This window comes from Punica granatum, chromosome 1 (assembly GCF_007655135.1).
Source record: "Punica granatum isolate Tunisia-2019 chromosome 1, ASM765513v2, whole genome shotgun sequence".
Classification (NCBI taxonomy): domain Eukaryota; kingdom Viridiplantae; phylum Streptophyta; class Magnoliopsida; order Myrtales; family Lythraceae; genus Punica; species Punica granatum.
Genome location: NC_045127.1, coordinates 13,209,204 through 13,234,611, shown reverse-complemented (window position 1 = coordinate 13,234,611; position 25,408 = coordinate 13,209,204). Strand labels below are relative to the sequence as shown.

General features: G+C 36.5%; 3 protein-coding genes and 1 long non-coding RNA gene across 7 annotated transcripts; 2 read left to right on the top strand and 2 right to left on the bottom strand.

Moving 5' to 3' along the window:
* Positions 1–455: 455 nt before the first annotated feature.
* Positions 456–2,131, bottom strand: LOC116195176 (albumin-2-like). 3 transcript variants are annotated; one of them, XM_031524167.1, is made up of 2 exons: positions 2,053–2,131; positions 456–1,485 (listed from the first exon to the last, which is right to left on the bottom strand). In XM_031524167.1, exon 2 carries the CDS (start codon positions 1,473–1,475, stop codon positions 561–563), a length of 915 nt encoding a protein of 304 aa, XP_031380027.1. In that variant the 5' UTR covers positions 1,476–1,485; positions 2,053–2,131; the 3' UTR covers positions 456–560. The 3 variants fall into 3 exon arrangements, with proteins under 3 accessions (XP_031380027.1, XP_031380039.1, XP_031380034.1); XM_031524179.1 differs by having other exon boundaries at positions 456–1,803; positions 2,053–2,116; XM_031524174.1 differs by having other exon boundaries at positions 456–1,879; positions 2,053–2,085.
* An 8,646-nt stretch (positions 2,132–10,777) lies between these two features.
* LOC116196130 lies at positions 10,778–12,686 on the top strand. The gene is made up of 2 exons (XR_004154757.1): positions 10,778–11,986; positions 12,074–12,686. It is a non-coding gene; the product is annotated as an uncharacterized LOC116196130 (long non-coding RNA).
* Positions 12,687–19,912: 7,226 nt separating this feature from the next.
* LOC116203486 (self-incompatibility protein S1-like) lies at positions 19,913–20,320 on the top strand. The gene has a single exon (XM_031535232.1). It carries the CDS (start codon positions 19,913–19,915, stop codon positions 20,318–20,320), a length of 408 nt encoding a protein of 135 aa, XP_031391092.1.
* A 231-nt stretch (positions 20,321–20,551) lies between these two features.
* LOC116195687 (DEAD-box ATP-dependent RNA helicase 50) lies at positions 20,552–25,408 on the bottom strand. 2 transcript variants are annotated; one of them, XM_031524995.1, is made up of 8 exons: positions 25,003–25,406; positions 23,648–24,243; positions 22,974–23,168; positions 22,591–22,778; positions 22,298–22,511; positions 21,839–21,970; positions 21,561–21,736; positions 20,552–21,017 (listed from the first exon to the last, which is right to left on the bottom strand). In XM_031524995.1, exons 1-8 carry the CDS (start codon positions 25,340–25,342, stop codon positions 20,780–20,782), a joined length of 2,079 nt encoding a protein of 692 aa, XP_031380855.1. In that variant the 5' UTR covers positions 25,343–25,406; the 3' UTR covers positions 20,552–20,779. The 2 variants fall into 2 exon arrangements, with proteins under 2 accessions (XP_031380855.1, XP_031380863.1); XM_031525003.1 differs by lacking the exon at positions 20,552–21,017 and adding an exon at positions 21,018–21,154 and having other exon boundaries at positions 25,003–25,408.

Here is a 25,408-nt window from a genome sequence, read left to right as displayed (position 1 = left end):
ACTAACTTATAACTAATTTTAAAGCATTTATTTAATTAAGTTGTAATCAATCCTAACCTTAGTAGAAATGGTGCAATGAACATTTATTACATCTATTGAAGGTAAGAACATTCTACCAAGTTAAAAGAAAAATATCCTTCAAATGAAATGGTTTTTCTAACTCTTAAAAGTAACAACATATACAGAAATGGAGTGAAAGGATAGAGCGCTCCATTCCATTCCATTACTGCATGTATCAAACGGGACATTAAGTGAATAGAAAATTTAAAGTGGAATTAACAGGATAGTGTGGCTAGAATATTTCGTTTTATTTGTTATCTTAAGTACTTTAGTGTCTATTCACATTAGTGATTTAGCTTATATGTAATATCTGCTTAGGGCAACCAAAAAAAAGAGTACAGCGTTGCACGTGCTATTACGCTAGTATAAATAAAGATATAACTGCGACGACGAAATCATACAAAAAAAAATGGCGGTGTTAAATCTGTATCAATGTCTTGTAATGAAGAAAACATTGCCCAACAAAATTAAGACAACAGAGTTGAAACGGTCAAGAAAAACTAATTTATTTTTGTTGAGATTATCGGACATACGGTACCAACAAGAAAATGTATAACCTCAGCATTTACAACATATAGGTACATATCCAGAGCGGGAGATAACGGATCAGGCTCAGGGGCAGAGGAAAATTGAGAAAGGTGATTGTGCAGCTCTGATTCATCATGTCTTACCACGTCTTCCCCGAAGAGGACGTCGGCAAATGTTAGAGCAGGCTCACGTTCGTAGCCACCAAGAGAAGGCCAGTTTGGGTAAATCGGCTTCACACCACCGATGATGTAATCATTTGTTGTGCCTGGTGCGAAGTTGATGAGTGCGTACTCAAAAAGGTTGAATATGTATGCCTCATTGTAACGGTGCGAAGCAAATGCGGCCTCGATTCCATGCTCAAAGATGGTGTTCCTTAAAGTTGGAAAGCCTTGAGCGATGAGACGCATGGTAATTAGGTGCGGACTAGAACCGTAATTTATACGAGCATACTGGTCGGATCTGAAGAGGTAAGCTTCAGATTCCCTCGATGACTCGAATGCAGCATCTATGCCTTTTTCGAACACCGTGCCTCTGAGGAATGGGAACATCGAAGCGATGGTCATGGGTCCTTTAACTATCCAGTCGTTTGTAGTGTGCGGTGCATAGTTCACCACTGCGCATAGATCCCCCTTGAAGATGAATGCTTCATTCCTGTAATGAGACCCGAACGCACAATCTATTCCATCTCCAAAGGGCGTGTCTGCAAGTGACGGAAACCCATCACGGATGAGCAGCGGTCGGTTCACGGCCTTATCATTTTGAGTGCCAGGCGCGTAGTTAATCAGGACGTACATGTTCCCCTTGAACACATAAGCTTCGTTTGTACGAGATGAACGGAATGCTGCATCTACGGGATACATGGGCTCATACAGATCTCTGTGCCCCATTTTCGGTTACCTGCAAAAATGGTATATATCTCTTATTGTTTGATATTTATTAATTCTAAACTTATTCGGAAACAAAGAAACTTCATAGTTATTCCGCTTATCCCTGATTGTTATAACCGGTAATCAATCATGAAGAGTCTAGTTGGACTGCTTGAATGTACTGCGGCGCAATGCCAGCAACACACACTCATAGACTTGGCACGTCGTATCGTCATATCTTTGGAGACACCAGTAGACTTAGCACGCTGTATCCCCCGTGCACACACAGCGTACTCACGCATGGGATCAGTCTTTGGCCAGTAGTTGGCTGACCCTGACTCTAACCACGCTACACGTGAGAGCGGATATTAGCAAGAATCCCACATCGACATCCATGCTAAGCGTGAGGGTGGTGTTAGGTTCACCTGTGTCCGATTAGTTCAAGTTTTTGGATCAGACACGAGCCTAACCACTAATAAGCCTAGTGAAATTGAACTGATCTTAATAACCAAAACTCTGTACTTGCATCATTTCTTCAAGACAGTACTTGCTCAAGCTAACATCAACACGAAACAGAACGTACGACTCACTCACTCACCTTAAATGAGATTAAGGAACACAGATGACCAACGCTGTCTTTCGCTCTTAAATGGCCAGATCGATCGATACTATCTGTGTGAAAGAGGAAGGTATATTTATATAGTGATCCATCAAACAAGCTTCACGCATAAAAAAGTTGGAATTGCCTAAGAATATTGAGCCTGACCTCAGCCTAGTGATGTGGCCGGTAGATGCCGTTGTGTATTGCAAGTAACTGATTCTCTTAGAATGTCATGATTATTCTATTCATATAACTAAGTCATGGAGACCGTGCGTTCTATGGAATGGAAAGGATACATTTTTCTTTTTTTCAACTTTATTCTGTGTTATGTCTTTTCTAATTTACAATCAATAAAAATATATTATATTAAATATAGATAATAACGTATTTTATCAATAAAATAAGTAAAAAGCTATATTAAAGATCACCCATGCAACCATATATTATCAAAATAAACATGTACAAAATTAATTTAATATATATCACATATATTAATATATATATTTCAATAACAAATGTTAATGTGATTAGATATTAATTTTTAACTTAAATATAAAAATTCAAACTTATTAAATATTATTTACATAATAAAATCTTGTAAAAAAGTTTCAAAAATGTTCTGTTATATTGATACCTCAAATTCAGATATCTAAAAAAAAAAACACAATCTTATCTAGTCTTTTCAAAGCAAAAATATAAAATCATATCTACGAAAAATATGACCTAATTTGTTTTTGAAAAGCAAATATAATGTATTGTGAGATTAATTGTTTTCTTTGGATCTTTTTCTTAAATATTTTATTTTAAAAAACTCCACATCATGTTTATGAAAAATGTTTAAAAATAATATTTTGTGTTATTTGTCATAATAAATTAAAAAATAAAAAAATAGAGAAAACAATGATCCGTCCCACAAATCTATATCTCTATGTGTTGAAAAATAAATATATATATATATATATATATATCTTGATCAATTCATAAAATATTTTTATTTTTTAAAAATAAAAATTATTCTTTTTAGAAGTATTTAAATACAAAATATTTGGTTTGTTTTTCCTAAAATATTTTAAAAAAATTGACATAATAATGAACAGTTTTATAGATCTATATTTATATAGTTTTAAAAATTTTAGATTAATTTTTTTCAAAAAAAACTAAAAAATGAGAAAAAAAATTGACATGTCCTCACAACTCCATATTTAATGTTTTAAAAAATAAGAAATAAGAAATTCATTGTAAAATACTCAAGAAATTGAGAAAATACAAATCTTTATCTATATAGTTTGAAAGTTTTGTTTAAAAAAACTCAAAAAATTGAGAAAGTTTGATTCAGGATTCAAGCATTCTAAGGGCTCACCATAATTATGCTTTCTTAGATATACTAGCCTTGTAGCATGTGTGTTATAAGGGATAGAACATGATCTAATTTTTCATGTTTATTTTTATATGTTTTTAAAATTTTAATAAGAAAAATATTTGTTTTAAAAAAAAGCAAAAAAATCAAGAAAATAAATGAGCGGCCCTATAAATATATATTCATATATTTTTTAAAAAGTATAAAAATCGGTGAACAAGCTCAAAAACTGAGAAAATTTCATTTAGTAATTTGAATATCAATGGAAAATATGATCTACTTTGTTTATTGAAACTGCCAAAAAATTATTTTCTGAAAACACATCATATCTATGAAAATATGATTTAATTTATTTTTTGAAAAGAAAATATAATCTTACATGAATTGTTTTGTTCGAACCTTTCATAAAATATGTTTTTTTTAGAACAATTAAACCATTTTTGTTAAAAATATCAAAAAAATCATATTTTCTTTTATTTGTCATAAACATATAAAAAGAATAAAAAAATTCAGATAATAATAATCACTCTCATGATCTATATCTATATCTATATATTAAAATTTAAAAAAAAGCTCAAGAAACCGAGAAAATGACAAGCTTCATGTAAGCCTATATTATATATTTCAATTTTTTTTTAAACAAAAATTATTAAAATTCATTTTCAAAGAAATCTCAAAGAGTCATGAAATAATGAGCATTCCTTTAAATCTATATTTGCATATTTTAAACAATATAAAATTTGTTTAAAAACCAAAAAAAAAACTAAAATATCCAAGAGAATTTTATTCAGTATCTAGGTGTTCTGAGAGCATCTAATCGGCTCCACCACAGTTCTGCTTTATTTATATACAAAAGGGAAAAGGATGACAATTATGGTAACTTTCGTTATCTCAAAATGGCCATGAGAAATAAAATTAAAAACTTAATGGCAGTTAGATATTGAGGAAGTTATGACTGTATTAGTAATTTTAACCTTTTCTCTTAACTACTCATTCCTCTCTCTTCCCTTAATTTTCACCCATTAACCCTCTCTTCTTCTCTCTTCTCTCTCACCTCTCTCACGTTCAATCCCGACTGCCATTTCTCCCTCTCATCTCATAATTTTTTAAAATCAATTCTTTAATTAATACTTTACTTAATGAAAATACTTTTACGATAATTGCTGAAGAATCTATACATATTAAAATTATTATGAAATGATTAAATTCTTTTAATGAGTAAACTGAAACTTATTGAAATGGCGTGCGTAGTATGGTATACTTCTTGTTATATATGTATATATATAGACAGATGAAAATCTATCTATCTATCTATCTATCTATATTATAAAGCGAGAGGCAGACTTGAGATGAATTTACAAGAAAGCCCCTGTAATAATTTTCAAGAAACTAACTATATACCATGTTATGCATATTTTAAAGAATAAAAAAAAATGAACGTTTATTCAAGACGTGGAGTAACCCAGCACTGCCAACTGCCTTCTACCCAGTAACTTTCCCATAAGCCATTCTCATTTTTTAATTTTAATTAATTATTATTATTATTATTTTGCTCTGAATTAATTAGGGTGGCGCGGGCAAGTGAAATTTATTATAAAAAAAAAGTACAAAAACTCCCTTGTGCTTTAGGATCGAGACAAATCACCATGTCTTTTTGTTAAGGACAATTAGCCCCACGTGTATACTCCGTTAGACATAAAGGGCTACGACATTAATTTTTTTTCATTTTCAGTCCTCAATCTTTAACATTTTAATCATATTGGTTCTAAATTTTTTTCTTTTATCATTCCTACTCTCAACTTTTCATTTTATTTCATTTTAGTCCTACAAAGAAAATCGAAAGGGAAGGAGGAGTCGGGACCGCCAATCTCGGCGACCTCGACCACCAAAGTTGCCAGTACCCACGGAGGACGCCGGCGACCTGGGAATGAGGGGTCAGGGCCACCGATTGGCGGCCCCGACCTCTCATTCCTTTTTTATTTTCTTTATAGGACTAAAATGAAACAAAATAAAAAGTTTAGGTAGGAATGATAAAAGAAAAAGATTTAGAGCCAAATAATTAAAAGGCTAAAGATTGAGGACTGAAAATGAAAAAAATTAACATTGTAACCCCTATATCTAATGGAGTATACTACAAGGGGCTAATTGATGCAGCAAAAGACGTGGTAAATCGGTTTCTCGAGAAAAATAGGTTATGACGACCCTGTCTCGAGAGAAACGACCTCCGGAGCACAACTCACGCCTTTGGCGTTGAGTAGACGTGATTTATGCTGAATTCCTTCATTTAAGACCTCAAACAAGTAATTTTATGTTATTTGGGCTTTTTTATAAATTTTAAAAAGTTTATTTCTTTCGTTGCAATTTCGTTTAATCTTATTTAAGTGTTGTAAGCCCTAAGTTTAAAGATAGTTTTTTTTTAATCATCTAATAAAGTTTCGGAGTTACCGTGCTCTTTCGCCCCCTCTCGGATTAGATTCGAGTTGGATACCGATTTCTTAGGAATTCGAAGAATCGATAGGGAATTGAAGGTCGTAATTCCGGTATTCTGCGGAATCAACGGATCTGTGACAGGTTCTTCGCGTGTACGCTGCATCACTAATTGTCCCTAACAAAAATACAAAGTGCAATTTGTCCCGACCCCAAACCACAAGAGGGTTTTTGTACTTTTCCCTATTATAAATTATTTCGTATAGTACAATAATTCTTTTAAAACATCCATATTTTATCATAATTTTTAGTGTTGTCCGCGGGAGCGTTGTTGTCTAATATAGTAATAATCATCTAATATATGTGGTTGGCAAAATTTAAGCAGTTGGGCAATAAGATTTGTTGATCTAGTGGTAAATAGTTTCAATCTCTATGCGGAAGGAAATCACAAATTCAAATAGGATATGTTAAACATGTGAACACCAAATGCATCTTGCTGCTTTCGGATTAAAACATGAGAATGCAATTATAAATCATGGCGGTTTCTACAAATCATATTTCTGATACTTCTCATATGGTACACATAGATATATGAGATTCCCAATAGTTAGGTGTCATTTTCCGGTGGTAAGATGCTGCAATGCCATCGAATTAAAGGTTAACAGTTGTAGCCCACCGGTGCTAATTGGGTTCATCTTTTTCAGCTAGGTCCAAATTCGATCTCCACAATCTCGCCACCAAATGCTAGTTGTCCGTGTGAGGGCACTAATTCATCAATTACTCATCTTGGGTCCACCACGCTCCGCGTTAGATGAACTCTGACGGATGACCCCCACATTATTTTTTTGGATTTTGAACCCAGGACCTTCAGGACTTTCATGGGCTCTAATACCATCTCGCCACGAAAAGTTAACTGTCCGTATGAGGGCACAGATTCATCAAGCACTCATCCTGGGCTATGCACGGTTGAATGCATGCAGTCATTCATCAATTAACATCAACCGAATATCCATAATTGACATAATTTTACTTTTTAGTAGATCGATATGACTCGAACTATATTAATAAGAATCTGTTAGACTTCGAAATATCAGCTATACACTGAAAATAGACAATGTTAATTATTCTGTCAAAGATTTGGCCAAAAAAATATTATATTCTGACAAAAATAAAAATACGTTATGTGTCACATGTGAATATGAATGTGCATCTTATTGTTGTTGGACAAAGACACGATAGTAAACGATTTACTTATCTTCTTATCTATAATGAAAGTAATTTTGTTTGATTCTAAATAGCCACGCGTACGATATCTTATGGTTTCAGATCTTATCAAATTTATCAAAAGTATCTCAATGAGCATCTTCTTTTGCCCAAATAGGCCCAAATTCGATCTTCTTATCTATAATGAAAGTAATTTTGTTTGATTCTCAATAGCCTCACATACGGTATCAGATGATTTTAGATCTTATCGAATCTATGAAAAAGTATCTCGACGGGCATCTTCTTTCCCCAAGTAGGCCCAAATTCGATCCCCGCCATGCGCAGTCAAGTGTGTGCCATCAATTATATGAACTAGGCATAGAGCCCGCGGTGCATAAGTATATTATTATTAGAAGATTTGAAAAGCTCAAAATTTATTATGTATATACCCATGCAAGTTCGAATTATTTATAATATATGAGTAAATAACCGTATTTTATAAAATATAATAATTTAAAATAAAAGAATTTATAATTTGTGTCGATCCCTTCATTTTTTCGTAACATTAGTATGAATTGAGTTATTCTATCTAAATAGGAATTTAAGAATATTTTTTGTTCATTAAACTATAGAATGGTAATAGGTAAGGCGAAAATCAATATATCTATATATATATATATATATATATATATATATATACTTGAAAATTAAGCTATTTCGAGTGATGTCAGGGAGATTACAATTCGAATTCCGTATTCTTGCAATAGTTATTCATTTTCATTTTTTAATTATATTTATTATTCGTTTTACTTATAATATATTTCATTCGACTTTCGATGAATAAATAAATGAAAATAATAAATACTTTCACATTGTTATTTCCTTCTATTAGGAAAATAAATTTCTTAACTGAAGTAAATAATATCAATATGCATATTTATTTTTCTATAAGTTTTACAACAAATTAATCTTCATGAATTTCGTCGTAAAATTGATTGGTAGCATACTTGATCAAGCGGGTGACTTTCTCATGTACTACAGATCCCATTCTATACCCCACCGAAGCAAATGTTTGGATCTATTATGACATAGTGCTTTAGGGTTTTAGGGGTTAAGGTAGTATAGGTACTACGGATTCTATACTACCCGTACTTTCATTTTTTCTATATAGTTTACTGGATAAAGTAATAAACTTTAATTGATTTTGTCACGTTAACTTAGTTGAAAGTTAAATAATGTATATATTTCGAATTATTTTTCACAAATGTGTTTTTTTTACTGCTTATACCAAGTACATATTAACTCTGATATTATTCAAAGAGATTACAACTTCATTAATTGAGCTATTTTTTACGATATAGGGAAGAGTATGATTCAAATTTCGTATTTGCACGACTATGAACCGTTTTCATTTATTTACTAATATATTTTAATTATAAATATATATTGTATTTGATTTTCAATGAATAAACAAAGGAAAGAAATAAATGCATTCACATTAGACTGCAATTCATTTTCGTTTAATATTTATGGTAAATTATAGACGAACTTCAATGTTTATATTATATATGTCATGGTAAATATTCAAAATTTGCATAATGGTGCATTATAAAAATTTGTATTGTATTTTTCAATTAATATATAGGATTAATAACCAAAATTTTTATTATTATTGTTATGTATGCGTTTGGTTTCGAAGTAAAATTATTACTATACTCTACTCTATTTCATGGGATGAAGACAAAATAATGGGGAAATTTTATTATTAAAAAATTGATTGTAATAATTGTTAAGAAAAAGCATGGGAGAGAATTTTATTAAAAAAAGGAGAAAAATAAAAAAAAAATAAAGAACAGTTGAGAGAATTTAGTATTAAAAAATTAGTTCTAATAATGGTTAAGATAAAGTACGTGAGAGAATTTATTATTAAATTGAAGAAGAGATTAAAAAAAGTAATGATTGTGGTGTTGAGTTGATGGAAGAAAATAGTTAAATTATGATTGTTAATTGTGTTGCATGGACTTGTATTCACGCATTTATAATGTTAAAATCAAAGTAGAATATTAAAATAAATTAATAATTTATTAATGCACTCAGTATTCTAAGAAAAATATCAAATTTGTGTGTAAATAACAAATATCATTCTAATAAAAATTGGGAGTATCAAATACAGATTTATTCATAATTTTTTTTATAGTTTATAACTTTCTTTATATTATAAATTCATTGATGAAATTGTAAAATTTTCATAACTCTAATGTTTTATTCTTATTTACCTTTGATTAAAAAGAAATTATACTTCCAGATTAGTTATTAATTATTGTTAAATTATATTATTTCCTTAAATTTTCTAAATAATACTTACATTTTGTATTTTTATAATTGCATCAATTATAGCACATTGAATGCTATCTCAAGTTAATTTTACTAATATACTAGTTTTCAATCCCGTGTGTTGAACTAGTTTGTTTACATATGATAATTATTCAATATTTTTTCAAAAATGAAGTTACTTCTTATGAATGCTATGAATTTTTAATAATTAATGTCTATTTTTGAAGAATAACTTCCAATATGTTGACATTAGACTAATTTTAAAGGGCTTAATGACAACTCTATGACAATTCTACGAGTGATTCTCATATTTAGTTTGCTTTCTTTGGGTTATATGAGAGGACCATTGTCCTAGTGCAATGAAAGTGATTCTCATAATTCTTTTGACATTTTTTTAATTAAAAAAGTGACTTTTAATAATTTATTTGAATTCTATATGTGAAATTGTGTAGATAATATGAGAACTATGTTATATGATATACTTATTTCTATTTATGTGAATTAAATATAATATTTATTTTATGATATTTACTTTTAATATGTTAATAGCATTTATTACAGGCATTTTATTGATTAGTGTAGTTTATTACTAATAGATAGATAGATAGATAGATAGATAGATAGATAGATAGATACTTGATTATTATAAGGAACTGATAAAACCAATAAATGAATTGTAAAGAATAATATAGATATTGATGGGGTCCGGATCAACGTTTTTGGTCTTGATGGTCTTCACGATCCTATTTGCACGAACAACACTCTTAGACAACCTGCATAAAGGGATGTCGAGGGTGCTCCTCGATTTCCTCCTCCGATGCCTAAACTAGTCTCGGGTTTATGAGAGTGTAATCCATTATAAATAACATACTTGACTATGCTTATATAGGAGGAAGATACACTGGGATATTGCCCAGATATTTGGATTAAGATATATTTTGTAGACATATGTCAGATTCACCATATATTAATAAGGAAATAAATCTGATTGCATGGATTTCTCTGTAGACACGCGACTAGGGCCCAACTTAGTCGCGGGCCTCGGTCCAGTGGCTTGTTCGCTGGCCTTGGCTCCTGGTCACCGAGCCCGGAGCCCATCATTTGCCCCTTGTTGGGGTTCCAGGCTTGTCCAAGAAGCAAACACCTCAGACACGTTTCACCATGCGAGTCATCAAGACTCAAGCACCCGGATCGTTACAGGAATGTCGACGTGGCGCTTTCTGACCCACAGATCGACCACACGAGAAACACGGTGGACATGTCCCTCGACCGTTGAACAGTTGCGTCAAATTGTCTTTGACCCATGACATCAGCAGTTGTCGGAAGTCATCTCGACTTTCGAAACTGCCCATATGAGGGCTAGGGCATCATCATTGCCCTTAGCGTGTTCCGTCGCTTCAATTTCCCTCTTTCTTCCTTTTAAACTGCCATTTCTCTTCTTTCCTTCACGATCCATCACCCCTGCACACTCAAACTCCGTCTCGCTCTCTAGAATCATTCCGATTCCATTATGACCCACTCTGTCAAATCAACCACCCTCGTTGTCAAGCCATGGTGGAAGGATCATCATCACGAGCCAAGGGTAAGGCCGTTTGCTTCATCACGCCCTCCGGTTCGGCGATCAAATTCCGGCAGCCCTCCTTTTTCGACGCAGTAGCAAAGGGGATGCTGCACCATGATGATGGGCTTCATCTACCCAGCCTATATGCCACCTCAACCAGTGCCAGGGATGCCTACATAGTCATACGCCCCGATCAAATCAAGGCGGGGCTGTGATGGCCCCTCCATGAGTCCATCATAGAAATCGTAAAGTACTAGGGGATTGCCCCTACTCAGCTGACCCCTCATGCCCTTAGAGTTTGATTCACTTTCTACATATACTGCCACCGTAGGGGGTACAAGTATTCGCTTGTTGCATTCAGGTGATACTTCAAACTATCCCATGTAGGCGCGACAATGCAACGTATTTCTTCAAAGCGCGTCCGAAAGTAAAGGGCAATCCCATCATTAATGACGAGAAAGTCGGACTCTGATTGTAAGAGAAGTTTTTTCTTTATTTGGCGAGGGGATTGGCCCAGGAGGAGAGGGACAGTCAGTGATGATCCATCAACTCTTCCTCCTACCGAGGTCGCGAGTCGGGAAAGTCGCTTCCAGATGGGTTCTACCCATTGACCATGTCAACATGTCAACCCACGCAGTCTCGACGCGACAAAGCTTATTCCTAAGAGTTGCGATCCTATTGATATGCACTAACCTTTTTTCGCTTTTTAATTACACAGCAACTCGACAACTATGGACTTGGATACTTACTGGTTGATTCGGACGATGATGATGATCAGGCCAAGGTCGTGTTCGCTTCGGACAAAGGGATTCTCATGCAGGAGCCGCGAAACAGGAAGAGGCACCCAGGGACGACTCAGAGGAAGTTGACGATGAGATCATGGAAGAGGCCAGCGTCTCCCCAGTTCCTGAGGAGCCCAGCTTCTAGGGACCTTGAAAATCGCTACTCAGTTGTTGTGGTTCACCATTCTTCCTGATGACATTATCGACGAGATCGACAACACAGATCGCGAGAAAGTGCTGCGCATTCTTACTGTTGACGCTAAATGCGTAAGTGTTGGCTATACTTCCCTCCCCCCCCCTAATACTTTGCTCACCTTTATCTTAAATAATATAGCGTTTTGCCCCTTGTTGCAGCGGTGCTATGCTAAATTTCAGATAATTTAACAATATGGCATAGACGGGCTGTTTATCCAGGGTTTGCGAGACGATGTGAAAACCTTGAGCGACAGGGTCAAGTAGCTGGAAAAGGAGGTGGAAGAGATGGAAGGAGAGAAAAAGGCGATGAAACAATCACTAGAAGCGGCTGATAAGCTAGTGGTCAAGACCCGAGGCCATCTGGTCCCGATAGAGAAGAAGGAACTCGACGAAACTCTGTTCGTCGAGAAATAGAAAATTGACAAGTAGATTGGCTACCAAGCTTTGGTCGAGGTTAAGCATGACCACCTGAAGAAACCGGTGGAATAGTTGGAGAAGGCCTTGAGCAACAGGAGAAAGATCCTCTTGACGTCTTCAAGGAGGCCGAGGAGCAGAAAGCGAGAGAGATAGAAGCTTGAGACGTAAGCATAAGAGGGAATTGCGCTAGACTGCTGTCCAGTCCCGGTATCAGAGCTTTTGTGCTCTAAAAGAGGGACTTCTAAAGAAACATGGGAATAACTATGTCTGGTGGTGTTGGGTGGCATGGTTTTTAGGCCTCCGCCACCTGCTTAGGATGCAATTAGATTGAAATCGTCACTACATCGTTTTATTTGGTTGATGAGTCACTTAAGTCACCTACAGAGTCAAGATACTAATTGCCTGAGGATTTAAGTTCGACTTGGTCTTCTATCTAGAGAAATGAGTCCGGGGGACTTTGTTGCGAGATTAAAAGCTCACAAACCAATAACTCGCCCTATACTCCGTGGCGGCCACTCTCCATCACCAAATGGCCTACCAGATCCAAAACCATGCTCTGGATCTCTCACTCCCAGGGTTCGAAGAGGCCCTCATCATCTCTGTGGATTCCATGAGGGCTTCTAATAATTCTAACTCTTTTTATTCTTAAAGTCAAGTTGTTAATCCTACGGTCGAGTCCATATTCGGTAATGTGTGAAGAAATAAATGATAAATTACAGACTTTGCACGACTCACGTGCTTATATACAAGTTATACAATCCGACCTTGAAAAATGGGTCACACATTCGGGTCAAAAATAAAACATGCCATATGTTGAGGCCAAAAGTAAAATGGGCCATACATTTAGGCCATCATACATATACGGGCCATACATTCAGGCCAATTATTTGCAAAATGAGCCGAGCGAGCCTAGAAATAGGCTTAGGCCTAAAAGAAGAAAATAAGCCTAGGGTCCCTAACCTAGAAAAAATTCTAAGTTTATTTTCTATCTCTACATGTTTTATTCACGGTTTTTTTTTTCAATTTCATTAATAATGTCTTATTTAAATGAATTAGCCAATTAATCGCCAAAATAATCTATAAGGTGCTTCTAATCCCCTCAAGGTCGATTTGACCTTCGATCTAGATCCTAATACTTGATTAGTGGGTTTATTACCCTTAATCCTCATGAATCACGTCAATATACATGATTAGTCATTTTTTAATCAATTTATACGAAAAATCGAATTTTTAGTCCAATTTAGTCAAGTGATTGACTTATTCCAATTTAAAGGATCCCGAGTCCAATGGCCCACCCTCAAGGACACACATTAAGTTAAAGTGAGATGTTTCTTGAGTCGGTCTTCACGGTTAATATTCTTTACTCCCATATATTCGCTTTTGGGCCACCACCTCGCCGCTTTTCTGCGGGTATAAGATGGATTTCATGGCCGCTTTGCCGACGGAATACAAAAAGGATTCTCGATCACTGGTTATTGATCCGGCGGCATAATAAAATAGGAACTTGGTTATTGCCTGCTTTGCCGGCGGGATATGAAGGATTCTTGACCGCTTGACTCGGAGGTGATATAAAAAGTGAACTTGGTAAGTAGCCGCTTTGCTAGCGGAATATAAAATGGGAACTTGATTTAATGGCTTGGATATTGACCAAGTTGTCATTGGATCAAAATCACGCTATGAAGATCAAGATGTTCAAGATGAGCATTTCGAGGAATCTACATGCTCGTCTGGAGGGGAGTGTTGGATATTATATTTTGTTATTAGGAAATATTATATTTGATATCGAACTACTATAGTGCATGGAATTGATTTTATGTTTTCATAGCGGGGATTTAAATTTGATTTTATCAAGAACCAAAAGTATATGGTAGATTTTATGTTTTCATGTTTTTCTCTTAACGATAGGTATAAATAGCTAAGTCAGTTCATTACAATTATTGAGTTGTTCTATACAGTTAATATTCTTTACTCCCGTGGATTTTACCTTCGACCACCACGTACATAATCTTCTCAATACTCTCCCCCATTTGTCTTTACGCATCTTCCGCAATAATTCGACACAACCTTAACTTCTGTATACTCACTTAAGCATGTGATAGTAACGACTCTTCAAAATTCGTGGTGCCGAACAAACCTAAAAAAGTTTGTCGTGGACATGACTGCCACCGGGTACAGGATTATGAACATCGAGACCATGGTTCTTACGAGGGAGGAGGCTACGCAGAGAAGGCCAGTTTGGAAAGTTTTCCTTCACAATACCGATGATGTAATCATTTTCTGTGCCTGGGGCGAAGATGATGGGTGCGTAATATCTTCCTTCGAATATGTATTAGGGGTGTGCATGGGTAGCGGGTATACCCGGAACCGGTTGGAACCTACCCTAACGGGTAGGGTCCGGGTAGCTCGTATTGAAAATAGGGTAGGTTCCGGGTATTAAAATTAGGAACCTGTGAAAATCGGTTCCGGTTCCGGTTCTTGCCTACAGGTAACCGGAACCGATTATTTATTAAAAAAAAAAGAGGAAAGAGTAAAGTTACTATCTCTCTAATAAATCAGAACATAGACACTTTGTTTTGTGAGATCGTATTATAGATATTCAATTTTGTCGATGGATTGATGAGACATATTATTATTTCATTGTTGTGGATTAATTTAAATTTTGTTGATATTCTATTTGGCGTAATTATTGATTATGTATGTGATATTTTTGATTTTATTTAGCGAGAAGAAAAAATTTACAGGTTCCAACAGGGTACCCAGAACCTGTGGTATAATACAGGTTCCGGGTAGGTTCCGGTTCCATGATTCAACAGGGTAGGGTCCGGTTCCAAAATCTTGGAACCTGTCCCTTACAGGGTAGGATCCGGGTATTATGAAAAATACAGGGTACCCAGAACCGATTACCCCTAATATGTATGCCTCGTTGTAACGGTGCGAAACAAATGCAACCTCGATTCCGTCTTTGAAGATGGTGTTCCTCAAACTCGGGAAGCCTTGAGAGATGAGACGAATGGCTGCTAGCTGCGGATTAGAACCGTAGTTTATAAGAGCGTACCAATAGCCTCTTTAGAGGTAAGCTTCGAATGTTCTGGATATTCTATGCCTTTCTCGAACACCGTGCCACTGACGATTTGCGTACTCCTGGCAATTTTGTTTGGGTGATGGTGGCCATCGGCTAACCCCCATCGCCAAGCATTGTTCCTGATCTCCTCCCTGTCTCTCTAGTCTCGAAGAGCGATGGGCCAGAGGAGATACAGGCTGTTGTGGCTCACTGGCCAGCCACCACCGCCTAGTCAAGGCCACTGGAGTTGTGGTGACCAGCCATTAAGCTCTTATCATCTCTCTTTCCTCTTAACTGCTCTCTAGTCAGGGCGGATCTACAGTATATAGTGGGATCAACTGACCTCACTAAAATTTGAAAAACTTCACTTCAGTAGGGCAAATATAAAAGAATATTATTTCAGTCCAATTGTGTTGTAATGTTAAAGAATTGTGGCGTTAAAGAAAAATTAAACCCACTTTTGTTTTCTCATTCTTCTCATAGAGCAAATACGAATATATATCTCTCCCACGTGAATATTGGTCAATCACCAAGAATATATCTCTCTCCCACGTGAATAGTCATATCGTCCTCTTCCTAAAATTCTCTCTTATTTGTATTATCTATACATAATATATACAGACCGATGAGCGGGATGTAAAAACTTCATTTGAAAACGCTTTAGATTCTAGTAAAACATCATTGCTTGCTCAAATCAAGCCATTCGGTTGCCCTTAACTCCATGTTTAATTGATCTTTCTATTCCAATTCAATGAATTTTACTATACCTTATTTGTGTTCATATTCGACGTCTTTTGATTATCTTCTTTGAAAAATTAAACTATTTCTTGATATTTTAAAAGAAATCCTCGGTTTGCATAATATTTGTCAAGTTCAATATACCAAAAGCTCTATAAATAAAGAGCAAAAGTTTATCATTATGCATCATTTTTCATTCATGATAATTTTTCGACACTCTAAATCTCTCATTTTTGTTGCACCAATACATGTTGCAATATATTTTTCCATAACGGTGTGTTCGGGTTCCTCCTGACTAATCATCGCGAACCCATGAGACGAGTCATTTAGCCGCACATGCCAACCCTTGGGTTCATATAACAGAATCATTGACTCTCTCTATAAATGTAGATGATATCACATATTTCAAATTAATATATACTTAAATTACATATTTGTTTGATAATATTTAGTTCTTTTCTAGTTTGTTGTATTGATTACTGCTAGATTACATTAGCCAAATAGTTTGTTGTACACTTTCTTTACATATTAATTATTTGATTTTAATCCTATCAAATCATAAAAATTTACCGCGCAATATGCAGGCCAACTAATTTGATAATAAATAAATAAACCCTCCAAGCCCACGAATCTATGCCTCGAACACCCTAAAAGAAGACGAACTCATTTATATTTCTCTCTCCTTACGCATCTATCGTGCTTCAATCTATCACGCTTCGGTAAGTCCGTTTTCTCCTTAAAATTCTATACAATCTTAATTAGATTCTTTTTTTCTCACTTTTTTCATTGACAATATAAATTTTGTATTGTTGCAAATCATAATCGTCATTGTTATCGACTTGAAACGAACCAACAATTAAAAATTTTAAGGTTTTCGTAACTTTACAAAATTTTCATATAATTAACTAAAAGATAAGCCTTAATTTAAATTACAATCCAATTTAGTATGATTCCACGACTTTTATATCAATTACGTATGAGTTTTCATATTATTATATCAAATTTTATATATCACTGCTTGTGTGAGTTAATTATACAGAGTTTTCAAAATATTAAATTTCAAAGAGAACAATTGTAAGATTTTTAAATATATTTAGTCTATGAGTTTTTATTAACGTTTTTATTCTCAACATTAGTATTATAATGACATTATTAAAAAAAATCAATGGTTTTAATTTAAAAAAGAAATTGTAATTTGAACCCACGAGCTTGCGGGTCCTAGATCTGCTACTGTCTCAGGTCTCTTTTTGTGTTAGAACAAATGTGACTGATTCGCAATTTCGAAGCAAATGAGGGGTTCCGTTGCAAATAACCAAAGTTCCAAGAAAAATAAGTAGTTTTCAACAAATTAATGATTAAGTGGTTTCTTAACTTGATTCAGTAAGTTAATTCCTTCCAATTTATCAAACAAATTTAGTTTCGTTTGGGGGTGCGGTAACAATTGTATAAATGCTTTTTGTATTTTTTTCAAAGCGGGAACAATATTTGAGGAATTATTTTAATGCCATCATTTGGTTGATTTTAGTGGCAGATTGCGTAATATTCTACGTAAAATATAAAAGCCAGGACTACGTGTAGGAATAGAGTAGACTATCACTGTCGTCCTGCGCTTATTAAATTATCACCACTTTTGCCATTGATATATTTTTTTCATCAATTAGCCCCAAACATTTTCATTCCATCTAACATTTATACTCCTCCGTTAATCTTCATGACGAAAAAGTGACATGTCATCTAAAGTGAAGATAATGCCGTCTATGATATTTTCTATCATTGGGATTAACGGAAGGGTATAAATGTTAGACAGAATGAAAACGTTTAGGACTAATTGGTAGTAAAAATATATTAGTAATAAAAGTGACGGCAATTTAATAAGTGGAGAGTGATAGTGATAGCCTACTCCATAGGAATATGCCATGAATGACAAGTCTAGATTCTAGTTAAGTGACTTTTTAAGTCTCAACTAACTTGACAAGTGACGTAATAAGGTGGTGACACATTATTCATGAAATTCCAAAAGTCGTCTAACTTATGAAATTCATAAAGTCATGAACATATCGAATTCCAAAAGCCCCTTACTCACACATAAGTTCAAAAATTCATATGTCACAACAGTAAAAAATGTCTCTGACGTGAAAATTCTTACATAGCACGTGTATCTCTCTATTGCTATTAGATGAAGACATTTTTCTCCAAATTAGAGAATTTGGAAAGCGCAAATGATATATTTTGAAAAAGTAGTTTTATCATTGTGGACGTATTGTTGCAAGATTGCGTAGGGCTTTCGTATCTTGTATCAACAGGATGTGCTGACAATGGAATGTTCGACAAGTTTAAGGTAATAAAAGTTATAATTTGTTCTCTTGATTTTGTTAGTTATGACGCCGTCCAAATGCTTTTGTAGGGAAAAAATGAGATAAAGGCAATAGGCTTATCCATTGTCAATTTTTTATTTTGATGAGCATAAGATGGTTATCGACATTCTCATAAATAGTTTTCTAGTTAGCATATACTATTATGTGATTGAAAAAATAAATGACATATGTTTGAGTTGTTTGTCGATATCACTATGTCGTACTGCACTATTATATACAACCATCGATATAATCTAAACCTCACGTATGATATTCAATTAATTGTTATATTTCAATTAAATATTAAATAAGCATCAAAGTTTATAGATTAGAATGCATGAGAGGCGGAGTTACGGACATGATACAATTCCAAACTCACATCACATCTCAAGTTTTGTATATTTAGCGCCTCTTATATAGTGATCATTAGTTATTCTATTATCTCAACAACTCTAACCCGTGTATTTGCACAGGCCTCTCATCTAATTAATCTTAATTTCAGAACTTCATATTGTTCCTCCCAATGAAACTCCCACTCATACGTGCACCCATGAACAAAAGAGTACAAACATAAGCCTTTCTCACTTTTGTTTTTTTTTTATTTTTTTTTATGGCGAGTAATTTATTCTTTCCGGGTCCATAAATACCCCACAAATCCATGAATTCAGGTAAGTCAATGTATAAGCATATGTGTGGGTGACCTCATCAAAGGTTAAGCGCATTACGGGATTCGAACATACAACTATGTGAACTACTCACAAAGTGTACGTACGTCCTATCTATTTGTGCTAACTCTTAGGTTCCGTATTGATATCTGATTTGTTCCCGAACTTTTTCATCGTAAAACATGGCCTACCTTCAATTTAATAATAATGCATGTCCACGAGCTGCGACGGGGGAGGTACCCATTTAAAGAGAGGATATCATCGGCAATAAGCACATACATTTTCCCAAGCAATTTCATCGATCTCTTAGGAGCTGTGAGAGTATAAATACTAAAAATCCCTCATCGAAGAGAGACAAGGGTCTTGGTGCCTCTCTGTATGTATCTTGAAATTTCTAAAAAGAATGCCCTCATATGTATCCACAGGATATAATTCGTAAAATAATATGTTCCAAAAAAATTAAAAAGAAAACAAGAATACTCAAGCGTCCGAAACAGTTTGGGCGCATCGATTGGCAAGAGCAGCTGCTCGACAGTAACATTACCTAGGAATGCACGAAGATGTCAAGGCAAGGCAATGTTACCTTGTCATCTCATTCTGCATAAAAAAAAAGGAAAAATAAAATATTTTAATCCATATTTGTATTCTTTATTAAACACAGGATTTTATGTTTCAAACGGATCATCTTCATCAACTGGCAGAGTTATCTCATTTCTTGAATTGATTGATCAAACTCTCATTCCTCCGCCGCCCGGACTCCAAGATGTTGAGCCGGCCACCACCCTTTGCAGCCGCTGCCCTCCTCCTCCTCCTCCTGGTGGCAGGGGCGGCCTCACATGATGTCCATGTGAGCATGATGAACCGGCTTGGTGGAGGCAACAACATGACACTGCACTGCCAGTCCAAGGACAACAACCTGGGCCAGCAAACCGTACCGGACGGGTCTGAATTCGGATGGGATTTCTCTGTCAATGTCGAGGGGACAACGCTGTTCTTCTGCGACCTGGGGTGGCAGAGCGTCATGGATTTCCACTTCGATGCTTACTCCTTTGGGCGGGACTTCGTACGGTGCAGCGGAGACAAGTGCTTATGGATTGTGGCCAAGGAGGGAATCTATGGCCAGAATGGGAAGACTGGACTATGGGAGTATGCCTATTCCTGGCCCAATTGATCTTCATCCGTTGAAGGTCAAATTGGAGAGTTCATAAAATAATATTCAGCTCGATAATGTTATCTGGGGTGTCTCTCGCACGAGCCAATTAAACCTAGGCACGGCTTCTACAACGGGAACGTTCCAGGCTATTAGCTTTTTCAGTTTTCCGTATGTTTTCTTTTCCTCTTATTATCTGGCGTTTTCAAGAAGGGAAAATGGAAGATTGGAGAAATGAAAACAGTTTAGTCCTAAGGTCGGGGAAGAACCAAAGATTTCCTATTTATATGATCAGCCAAAATTTTTACAAGAAGCTACAAGGAAATCCCCACATTTTTGGAAGATTGCGGTGGGGAAAACCGACTATTCTATGCAATCTTCCTGTCACATGGATCCTTCATGTAACAAAGGGGAACACAAGATCCTCACCTGCATAAAAGAAAACCAATCCACGTCCTCATGTTTCGAGCAGTTGGGTCATCAGCTCATCAGCTCGTAAGCAGCTGGCACATCGTGCAGAGGATGCCCCTTTTGGTTCCTCTCCATGATCTTCCTTGCCAGCGAGACCTGCTTCCCGACAGCAAACACGAATGCCTTGCCTCTCCCTCCAGCACCTCTGGCTGTCCTTCCAACGCGACGGACGTACTCACTCGGGTCACGGGGAAAGTCAAAGAGGACCACGTGATCAACTCCCGCAAAATCAATCCCACGCGATGCTCTGAAACATAATCGAGGAATAAAATTCAACCAATTCTTTGGGAGCAACCAAACACAAGATTAGCAAACTTTTGTAGCGGACCAGATCGGCTCGGCAGACTAGTTGAAAGGTAGACAGAAGCCCTGACCAGTCCAATTCTTGGAAAACCAAATCAGCAAATGAACTCATCAGATTGGACGGCTATCAAGCAAGAACAAGTCAGATCCAGCTGGTTCAATTAAGTTAACTGCTCACTTTGTGCTTGAACTGGTCCCTTATCCTTATAAATCTATATTGTAAACCGATAAATTTTTTAACTTCTTGCTTTTCACATAAACCGAATGGACCCATTTCCTCCAGTTGAGTCCATGAATTCATGGCTCAGCTGATTTGTCATATAATTAAGGTTCAGGGAGAGCTTTTATACTAGAGGAAGTTCCAAGTTGAAGTCCTAGGACCCCTCATCCAAATGCCTTCATTTCTTAGATCGATATGCTATGATATTAATTGTAGATGTACCATATATTAATGTTTTAAGCTTTTTGAGAAAGCAACCATTATTACCTATCGGTGCAGACCAAGAATAGAGAGCCGTCCCTCGGTTGAGAAGTGGTAAATTCCTTCATATTTGCAAGCCTTGTTTCTTGTGCCACAGCAGCATGGAAGGGGAGCACCCGCACACGAGCCCCCTTCCTATCTAAACGCTTCAGAGCATTCTCCACTTTTCTGCATGTCTCTATCTGAATATCCATAAGAGAGAAAGCTGACCATTAATATGGTCTCTTAAATCACGATAATTTCTGAGTAGATCTGGAAAAACCATGACTATTAAAGAACAGTACCCTGTTGCAGAAAATAATCGTCTTTGGCACTGTGGTCTCTTCCACAATCTGAATGAGAGCGGACTTCTTGTTCTCAAATGCAGACTCAGAAGTCTTTTCAGCCCCGTCTTCTCCGCTGCAATCTACTAGTACCTGGGTATATAATAATAATCTTCATGAGAACCACAAACCACTATTCTAATGTATGTTTTCTTGCTTAAATACTGGAAGTATGATTGAAACCGAACAAGTGAAAATTCATCAGATGAGAATAATTGATAACCAAGGCTCTAAGACTCGATAAAATTGATTAGAACCACAACTAAGTGATGTTAAAAGAAGCTATTAAATGTAGGTGTAAATTATACTTATTACTACTTGAAAAAATATGTGAAGATACTTAAGCTAATTTATCAGGCAGTTTTCGAATTTAGATAAAAATTACAGAACGGTAATACAAAAACAGAAATAGACAAGAACCTCTTCAAGACCAGGGCTTGTCCGGTGCATGCCGGGTCCCATGATTACTTCACAGTCGGGAAAGATTTCAACAAGCTTATTATATATATCTACAGGCAAAGTGGCTGTCACAAAAAGGTACTGTGTTGAGACCGGGGAGGAGTTGATCAAACTCTGAAGAGCTGTTTCAAAGTCCTCATCCTTACAGAGAATATCCACCTCGTCCAGAACAACGCTGCCCAAAAAAACTTTTCAACTGTAAAATAGCAGAAAATGATAAACTTTATGAAACCTTCAAGAACAAAAATGATTACCTTCGGAGATTGGTCTGCTCCACGAACCCTTCTTTGATGAGATACATGAAACGACCCGGTGTTGCAATTAAAACATCAACTCCCTCCTCTAAATTTTCCAATTGAGTTCTCTGTTTGAAGCCACCCGTTACGACCATAGACCGGAATGGGACTCCAAATCTCGACATTGCACGGCAATTATTCAGAACCTGCAAAAGAGTTGCTTTCACACATTAAGCTTAGATGGACGGAACAGCTGGTATCACTTGTTTAATCAGAAATTAGAAATAGTGTAGTAAAATAGCAAACAATTACTAGACATCACAATACAATACTTGGAGTACAATGGGACTATAGTATAACGGACTTACAAAAAGGCAAAACATGGGCAAGAAGCAACTGACCTGTGAAGCCAGCTCAGCAGTTGGCACCAGTATAACGGCTCGAGGGCTTCTAGGTAAAGATTTGCTTACTCCTTGTATCTCCTCTTCCCTAAGACGCTGGATCACAGGTGCGAGATAGGCGAGTGTTTTTCCCGAACCACTCTGATCAGCCAGTATACAGCTCTTTCCCCCAATAACAGGCTTGAATGCCTTGGCCTGCAGTTCATCAATATGCATTAAGAATTGAAGAGTACAAGTATTCATTTCCTAGAACCAGCTTGGAATTCCGCCAATAATGGATAATAAAGCTTTTCTTTCAGCAAAGCCTGTTATGTTACAACTCTAGTTCAATGAGATAGTTACCTCAATCTTAAGCTTTTAAATAAGATTATTGGTAACTGACCACGCTATTAGAACAAAGGTTCTATTTTCAAAACTTGACATTTGCTTAATCTGATTCTAACTACTAACCATGATTAAAATATGGTTCTATTTTTTAATCTTGATATCTGTTCAGTCTGCTTCTATTCCATGACTAAACCCTAAATCTTAGTCCTCAGGGACACTAATGTAAAAATCCTAAAAATATAAATAGTCCATCAGAGCACTGCAATAGGGAACAGTAAGCGGGTGCATAAATAACAAAAGAAAGCCAGTAAATTTGAAGTTGTGAAATTCTACTAGCACTGAGATACCTGGATATGCGAAGGCCGAACAAAGAGCTGCTTTCTCAAGGATTCAATCAGATATTCACTGCATCCCAAATCAGTAAAGGACTTCCTACTAAAGAAGTCACTATCCGCAGATAGCTTCTTATGCTGTTTGAGAGGGTCCATTGATTCCGATCGAAAGTCCCGTGAGGTTCCACCCTTATCCCAACCTCGAAAACCTGCATTAGAACCTCCAGCAACAGAGTCCTCAGTTGCATAATTTTTGCGGCGCTTATCAGGCTTGTCTTGATTCACACAGTCGTCCATCTCTTCAGTATTAGATCTCAGTATTGACTCTCGAATAGCTCTTAACCTGTCAGCACCAGGAACCTTATCTTCATGTCTGTGCGCAGTTGGTTTCTTCTTTCTTGTATCTAACTCAAGATCAGAACGTGAGCGACCCAGTGCCCCAGGAGTCGGCTCATCATCGTATTCTCTACTTCCATCCTTCAGTCGAGGGTGTTGTTTGGCAAGGGCTTTCACTCTTTGCACTTTCAGTCTTCCAAAACTCCGGGGCCCACCCTTTGCCCCCACAGTCGAGGGCACACTATCCACATCTGTTGCAGTTCTTTCTTCACTTCCTGAAAAGCAAGAAGGGTGCTTCAAACAATGGAGAACATTTCAAAGCGAAAATGCATCACATAACCAAAATATGTACGATCGTACGCATCAAAAGTTTTCAGATAAACTCCAATACATATGTCTAGGATACTGAAATATCGAACTTCTTAAGTGATTCAAGCATTACAGTTCACATTTGGAGATTCATCATCTAATTTACTAAAACATTTAAGTTTACAGTAGGATTTTGCATCAGAATCACATCATTCACTATTATAATTTCCCCTATTGGATTTAGCTACTTTGTAGCCGCGCATTGCTACAGTTGATGAAGTCTCCTCACAAACTTATGATTGAAAAAACCAATGTTGTCTAAAAGAAACTAAGCATGCTTCACAACCCAACTACAGAGGAGCTCTCCCTGACACGGACATAATGCCAGAAAATGAGAAAAACATCCCCTTCAATTAGCATTTCGGTGCAGTTAGTGCTGCTCACTCGTAATAAAATGATCCCCACAGAAGACAACCATTGTCTACACAATAATTCTCCAGAATCGTTGTCGACAGCAGTTCTCTGGAGATAAGTGCACCAAAATGAGCATTTTTAAGCAGCACCCGCTTCCCAGAAGAGCAAAACTCCACCCAAGATTGGCGAATTCTGCCTACATTCCGAAACACAACACTCTTTTCTCGCCAAGTATTCCTAAAAATCCAGACTTTATTTCTACACAGGCCAGCTCAGACAAAGGCAATACTAATCCCAAAAGCAAGACCCACCTTCACTGTTCTTGCTAACGGAGGAGGCTAGCGAAGGGTTCCAGGAGAGGACGGCCTTGGAAGGGATTTGGGTGTCGTCATCGTCGGCTCCGCCCCACACAATGAACTTCTCCCCCGTTTCTTCGTCGATCAGCTGGTACGCTCCCGGAGTGTCCAACGGCGTCCTGTTGTAGCCCGCCCTCACTGCCACCGGACCCCCATTTCTGAGGGCCCTCGAAGGGGCCTCCCGTCGGCGGCCGTGGAGGACGACGCGCGACTGGAGCGGGTTCGGGGCTTTCCAGCTCAAGTTGGGGCGCAGAGGGTTCAGGTTAAAGGACGGGCAGGCAGATTTGGCGAGCATTTCTGGAACGCTGAAAAGCTCAGTCTCTTTGGATTTTCATGGCATCAGCATAAAAGAAGAAGAAGA

Bases quoted from the DNA above. Each gene is read 5' to 3' on its own strand.
- LOC116195176 (XM_031524167.1), bottom strand. From the start codon at position 1,475: ATGGGGCACAGAGATCTGTATGAGCCCATGTATCCCGTAGATGCAGCA.
- LOC116203486 (XM_031535232.1), top strand. From the start codon at position 19,913: ATGTTGAGCCGGCCACCACCCTTTGCAGCCGCTGCCCTCCTCCTCCTC.
- LOC116195687 (XM_031524995.1), bottom strand. From the start codon at position 25,342: ATGCTCGCCAAATCTGCCTGCCCGTCCTTTAACCTGAACCCTCTGCGC. The intron at 23,169-23,647 runs GTATCTCAGTGC...GATGAACTGCAG, and splicing joins TTCGGCCTTCGCATATCCAG to GCCAAGGCATTCAAGCCTGT. The intron at 22,779-22,973 runs GTCAGTTGCTTC...ACTCTTTTGCAG, and splicing joins CTGCTGAGCTGGCTTCACAG to GTTCTGAATAATTGCCGTGC.